General features: G+C 45.8%; 1 protein-coding gene across 1 annotated transcript in view; it reads right to left on the bottom strand.

Moving 5' to 3' along the window:
* Window positions 1-2010: 2010 nt before the first annotated feature.
* Window positions 2011-7228, bottom strand: part of LOC130131562 (target of Nesh-SH3-like) — a 41047-nt gene continuing 35829 nt past the window's right edge. The window contains exons 20-24 of the mRNA XM_056301299.1: window positions 7126-7205; window positions 5983-6012; window positions 5560-5718; window positions 4739-4861; window positions 2011-3885 (exon numbers count right to left, since the gene is read on the bottom strand). Coding sequence (XP_056157274.1) covers window positions 3770-3885; window positions 4739-4861; window positions 5560-5718; window positions 5983-6012; window positions 7126-7205 — 508 coding nt within the window. The 3' untranslated portion in view covers window positions 2011-3769. The remainder of the gene's footprint in view (window positions 3886-4738; window positions 4862-5559; window positions 5719-5982; window positions 6013-7125; window positions 7206-7228) is intronic.

Here is a 7228-nt window from a genome sequence, read left to right as displayed (position 1 = left end):
CCACTAAAACTCACATGACCGCCGCAGCTTGGTTCTTTCTCTCTTCTTCCACTTCCTGTTTCTGCCCTACAGCCAGAGAAGGCAAAAACACGTCAAAATGTGTCTCGCTATAACATATCCCTCAAATAAGTGTATTAAAACAAAATACAAAATTACTGGTGCCAGAAAATGTAACAAAAAAAACAAACATGCATTTTGTATTTTCGAAATACAGGAAAATACATTTGTAACACTGGGCATTCTGAAGTTGTACAAAATGGCAGAAGATTCAGGTTTGTATAATGTACACAAGGCTCTGGTGAGAGTCTGAACCCTGCAGCAAGGAAGAACAGAGTACAGTGCTATTGTGTATGCACACGCCTGTACAGTGCATGTACATGTTTTACCAAGGCATACACACTTGCACACGCATCTATGCGTGCACACGAGAACACCCACCATCTTCGCACAGTATGTCCCCAAAATGCCGGACAGATCAATCAATCAATCAATCAAGCTGCGTTTTATATAGGCTAGCGCTTTTCTAGCTTCAACAGTCACAAAGCGTTTTACAATCAATTTCACTTCACTGTTCGACATTTCTTCTTGTGCCTGAAATGAAGGAGTTACCAGAAATATCAAGAAGCTGTGTGGAAGCCTGCTTCATGTTTATAATTACTCTCCTGTCATTTAACAAACAAGCACAGCATTAAACCCGCAGAGAGAAACGGAGGACCTCCGCTTTGCACACGTGTAGCTACACTCCCAACTACTCACCCTGCTCCGCGGAGACCAGCACGCCTGTCCGCCATGATGGCAGCCACACTGACGCCCGCGCTCACGTCCCCTATATTGCCGTTAGCCCGCTAGCCAGTTAGCCTACACTGCAGCTAAAACATTACTGGGACCCCAAAACTGTCAAGACCGCCCAAATGCGAAGTCCTTGCTCTTAAACACAACTTTGACTTAATTTATAAAATACACAAGATTTGTTTACACGGCCTGGCTCTCCCCGCGACAGCTCAGCTGCCAGCTAGCTAGCTTTAGCGCCTAGCAGGGTTATCCCCATGTTCCCTCATCTCTGTGGGTTAGCTATCGTAATGGGTTAGCGATCGGTTGAGGTAAGCGTTAGCTTGATGGTAGCTAGCGGCTGCGGTTAGATCAGGTTAAGGTAGGTTAGGTTAAATGTTGGCAAACCCAATGAAATACCGTTGAAGGAACAGGGCTGGCTAGCTTGCTACGCGTCTTTAGCCACCGGGCCGCGTTTATCGGCTGTTTTTATCTCTAGCCTAGCCGTTACCTATGGCGTTCAAGCTGTGGACATTCTTAAGTAAGTTATATTTTATATGGTTGTAGCGGTTCCGACGTGTTTCCCTTGACAGCCACATGGCGTGCTGGCGGGCTTGCCTGGAGGGACTTCACAGAAGAAGAAGAACTTGATTACGGAAGTACTTACGTCTATTTGTTTAATGCGTCACGAATCATGGAGGAAGTATTTTGAGTATTTTGAAAATGCTAAATTACTCCAGAGCGTCTTGTTATAAATTACATTTGAAATTTTTCAACCTGTTGAATACAATTACAAAATACTCAAAAGTAATTCAAATGCGTATTTCAAATACAAGTAACAAATACTGCCCATCTCCGCCTTTAATAATCTCACTTCCTGTTTCCTGTAGAAAACTGACTTCCTATTTACTTTGTTAGTAATCTAAAGCGTAACAAATTTGGGTTAGGGCGGAGTCTCACCTGATCAATCAATCAGTCAATCAATCAATCTGCATGATACACAACACGACAAAATACTAACCTATAATGACACTGATGTATTACAAAGTTTTCCTGTTTGTTATGTCCCGCTAAAGTTTAACTTGGTTTCGGGTCAGCTGTCTTAATGAAATAAAAAATGTGTTCTTATTCAACTCGTTTGTGTGAATGAAGGTAACACACCTATCAGTGGAAAGAAATTATCCACTGAGACAAATGAAAAGACAGAAACAAGGTTTAAAAAAAGAAACAAAATGTCTTTATTGTTGAAAATCGATACAGAACATACATAGAAAAACCACATCAACAGTATAGCCTCGTGCTAACATACATTCCAATTTAAACCTAAGTGTTCAACCTTGTATCTACAGGTGCTGTGAACCAGAGGTGTATCTGTACAAACACTTTGTCCTTTTCTGTCAAAGCGCTCAGCTTAAAAGGACGTATCCCCTGCTTAATAATAGGGTCTATGCATGAATAGTCACAGCTGAAGCTGAAAGTGAAGCTACGGTATCGCATTTAGGTGCCTGGTCTGGTGAACAGTGTCGCTCAACCATCAATGCGCTACATCCTATATGATGAGAAAATGCCCTTTATTGCTTTATCAAGTCAACCACACTGTGCCCCTTTCATAAAGTACCTGGTTTTACTTTATAACCCACTCTACAATGAAGTGTTTGGAGTACAGCATGTTAACCAAGTCTGTAATGCACTGTTGGCAGTATGGCGATGTGAGCGGTTTGGTGGCAGTGTTGGAAATGCTGGTATGTTAATCTTATTTGCCAGCCGGGATGGTTTGTAATCAATGGTCATTAATATTTGGCTGGTAAATGAGTCGAGGCGTGTCTCGTGTTTGGCGGGAGGAGCACCACATTATGATGACACCAGAAAGGCCCTGATGAGTGAAATGCATTTGCAAAAAATGTATTGTAAAAAATACATTCTCTTCATATACATATAAATACATTTTTGCTGTGCAAATTGCAAATGTAGGAGGCTCCCGTCTCGCAGCGTGAAATGCCGGAGACCGTTTTAGTTTTTGGATATGATGGATACGACTGAATCAGTTTGACAATCTGTGTTTTTGCTGGGCGACTGAGGCGGTTAACAGATTGCTTGAAATTGATTTGCCCTGCGTCGGCATTTTCCAAAAGATTCACCGTTTACTTCAAGCACTGAATATTGGTGTGCTTAAACAAGGTACTGGCTCTCCAGTCACTTTCTGACAAACAACAGAAGACTGTGGTTGCACAGAGCGGTTTTACTGGTCAGCTCCCAGTTGTGGATGTGTGGAAATGAGTGCTTGTGAAGCATGGCGGTGTTGGAAAACTTACAATTGCTCACATCCTACTAAAACATTTTCACAAAAAAACAAAACAAAGCAAAACAAAAACAAAAACAAAAAAAAACAAAATACAAAAAAACCTTTGGGTGAATTTAGATCCACAGTTCAGTGGTACAAGCTTCACTCTGAACCAGTCACTGCTGAGGAAAACATGAAAATCTACACCGGAGGTACAGCAGAAGCGTGACATCACATCCCACCTCCTGTGGACCTCACCGAGAAATGTGATTAGAGATCTTTTTGATAAATAACATCACACAAGTTATGAAAATAGTATTCCAGGGAGCCAGCTTCCCATTATTTCAACACAAAAAAAAAATATATCTAGCGTGAGTTTGCTACCTCACATGGCAGAAAGTAACAAAATCTCCATGTATCTTGACTAGTCTTGGTTTCTTTATCAGTTTCGCCTTGATGCTTGATAAATAGAGGATGAGACATGTGTGCTGTGACAAATTTAAAAAATGCTCTCCTCTTACAAATTCCCTGACGAGTATGTCCTGTACATGTTTTTACTGCTCTGGGGTAGAAGGAACGGGGAATGGGGGAAACTGCAAGTCATCCAGGAAGTGATGAAATAGATTGAAGGACTCCCCCCACCCTCTTCTTGTCGCCATCCCAGGGTGTTGGAAAATATCTTTCAGGCTCCTCAGCGGACGACTCTTGAGAGGACGAGTCCTACCATTTGCCAGGAATGGGTGTTCCACATTCGTACCATGAGACGTAGTTTACGTGGGAGTGGCCGCCTATCTGGCCATAATGAACCGGCTCCTGCCTCACGGCTCTGTAGTATCCTGAAAACAGAGAAATCAGAAGGTGTGTGTTGGTCACATGCTCTTGTCATGGGTGGATTACCTAACGGGCCCAGGCCCAGGGGCCCAACAGCTCAGGGGGCCCCTAAGCCAGAGCCTCCGCATGAAGTCACTGTTATTTTGTCGCATAGTCATTCATGTCAATAAAAGAGCCCCAAAAGTCCTACCGAGAAACTGAAGGAAACTGCAGGGGAACGTATGTCTTAGTTAATATGCTGCTGGTGTTAACTGTGTGTCTGTGTGCTGTACATCCTGTTGCGGTACAGGTGAATTTAGTTATCGTGCTGTTGGCTGCAAGTCAGTGCGGAGGGGGTGGGGGGCTTTTACACGTCCATGCCCAGGGGCCCGTTGTCTCATAATCCGCCTATGGCTCTTGTTTCTATTGACTTGTTTTTGTCTTGTTGAAAAAGGCAGCCGTTTGTGTTTGTTGGTAAAACAAAACATTCATTCTTCTATGGTTTGGTCAGTAATGAGCTTTTTAGGTTTGACGGTAACGTCGACTGCCTCGCCGCAGGGATCCTTCTTTCTCAAAACGCATCTATTAGACTTCGGGCGGACCGATTGTGCAATTTGATTATTAACAGGAGTCTATCGTGACCTTCGACGGAGGCCTGTAAAATCCGCATTCCTGACAGGATCGTCTGTTTTATAATAGGATTTAAAGCTACAACATGCATTTGTCTTTTCAAAAATCAGTAAGTGCTCCTGAGTTTGACCCGGAGCCTCAAGTGGTCTGGTTTCTCTTATCTCATCTTACACAATATTGTCGTTGACAAACAAAATAAGCTCTCGCACACTAAGGACGGACAAGCGCTGACTGAAATAAATCATTAACCTGTTCTCGACGGTAGCTGGTCCGCTCTGAGCTGTCTTCCTGTTTTTCCATCCAGGAAGGAATCTACGAACTGACAGTGGTCTTCACCGAAGCCGGTCTGGTCCCCGATGTTGTAAAATTTACCTGCAGACGAGATGAACACGAACACAGAGGAGGTGAGTGGTTTGGCTCCGCATCTCACCATCAAGATGGATGATAAGCCAGACAGGTTTATACGGGGGTGAATATGGAAAGGAGCGAAGCTTTTCTCATCTTGCGCCTCATGACGGCAGAATGTATAATACACTGAGATTAGTTTTCTGTTATTCTACTCCATTGCATACCAATTGTCATACTCAATACCATCCATCCATCCATCCACCCATCCATCCATCCACCCATTATCCAAACCGCTTATCCTGCTCTCAGCCTATCCCAGCAGTCACTGGGCGGCAGGCGGGGAGACACCCTGGACAGGCCGCCAGCCCATCACAGGGCCCACACACACATTCACACCGAGGGACAATTTAGTATGGCTGAGTCACCTGACCTGCATGTCTTTAGATAGTAGGAGGGAACCAGAGCACCTGGAGGAAACCCACGCAGACACGGGGAGAACATGCAAACTCCACACAGAGGACGATCCGGGACGACCCCCAAGGTTGGACAACCCCGGGGCTCGAACCCAGGACCTTCTTGCTGTGAGGCGACCGAGCTAACCACTGTATGTAAGGTAGTGTATACTCCATACATAAATCAAAATTAACATGTATGACGTCAGCACTATCAAATCCCATCCTATAACCTGCCAAGCATCAACCACCTCGAGTCTGTGTACTCACCATTGAGCGAGTCGCTCAGGTAGATCTTATATCTGAGGGAGTTGCAGAGCTGCACGCCCACAAACTTGCGGTACCAGGTCCTCTTCACGTACTGTTTACCGTGACAGTCCGAGTACGAGTCCGTCTTGAAGGGGAACTGGGTCCAGATGGCGTCTTTCCCTGCAGAACCAGAACAAATGGGCAGGAGGTCAAATTAACTTGCAGGAGAAAGACGGCACCCCCGCCAACCCCACTGACATAACACCGGACAGATCAGGGGGCCCACGCCCTGTACAACTCGGTGGATGGAGCAAGGCACTAATGCTGTCAAGTTTACAGAATGGCCTTTTTCAACATGTTTGGACACACTCCATTATGTTTTAATGGAAGTTCTGATCGATGAAGTCTACTATTAGAATTACAGGGATGTCAGCCAAGCCTTACCTGAGACATTCTCGCTCACCCGGGGGTCCGCTGTGGGGGGAGGGAATAGAGAGAAAGAGAGAGGGGGGGGGGGGAGTTGTTAGTTTCAGTTATGCGGCTTCATTGTATAAATGAGTAATATAATCAGACTGATCTCCGACAACAAAGAATTTGAGGTTGCAGAGTGTCGTGCCCCCCCCCCCGTCTCTCAGTAAAACCCTGCAACTGTCAAATTAACCGTGAATTGATGTTTTCACTCGGGACTCGATTTCCCAGGGGGGGAGTTCGCCTCCTGTCAAACTCCTCATCCATCACCGAGGAAGAGAGGCTGTCTTCCAACAGTCCTCCCACAAACCGAAGAGTCGTATTAGTTTGCAATTTCTCTCCTTATTTATGCTCCCCTAACAGGCGGCTTTGTGTGTGAGGGTGTGTGTGTGTGAGCGAGAGAGACTCAGTGACCTTGGAGTGTGTGTGTGTGTGTCTGTGTGTGTGTGTCTGTGTGTGTGTGGAGAGAGAGAGACTCAGTGACCTTGGAGTGTGTGTGTGTGTGTGTGTGTGTGTGTGTGTGTCTGTGTGTGTGTGCGCATGTTAGCGAGAGAGCGTCTCAGAAAGGCTTTCTGTGAGAGAAAGCAAAAGGAGCAGGAGAGAAAAAGTGAGTTTGTGTGAGCGCGAGTGTGCGTGCACGTGCACACATGTGCATGTGTGTGTGTGCACGTGCACACGTGTGTGTGTGTGTGAGCACGTGTGCTTTACTTGTGTGCGTGCGTGCGAGAACGTGTGTGTATTAGGACGAGGGGGATCCCTGTCAGCCCCGTCGGTGCTTGGCAGTTAGCGGCGAGTCGGTGTCCAATATTATGACAGGAGAAAATCCGCGCTGAAATCATTACATTAATAACGGCTGATGGATCGCACGTCCTCCCACGCACAGGTAACGGGGGGGGGGGGGGACGTCCGGAGACGGACAGCTGAAGAAAGGGTTCGATACGCCTTCCAGCCGCATCGCTCAGTCCTACCGTAGACAAACATCGTAAAGTTTTATCAGCGACGGGGAGATTTAGTGGACGCCTCGCTCTCTCCAAACCTCCCCGTGTGGTTCGGCTTGTAGTTTTATCAGCCGACCCTTTTAGGAAGATGAGCAGCGAGTCAGTAACACTCATCATTTACCTGACTCTGTGTTGAAGGACACTGGCTCACTGGGAGGACCTGTTCCCAGTTCGTTTTTAGGCTTCACCTTGAACTCGTAACTGAGAGAGAGAGAGAGAGAGAG

This window comes from Lampris incognitus, chromosome 21 (assembly GCF_029633865.1).
Source record: "Lampris incognitus isolate fLamInc1 chromosome 21, fLamInc1.hap2, whole genome shotgun sequence".
NCBI lineage: Eukaryota > Metazoa > Chordata > Actinopteri > Lampriformes > Lampridae > Lampris > Lampris incognitus.
Note: the sequence above shows the minus strand (reverse complement) of the source record. Positions and strands in the feature narration are given on the sequence as shown.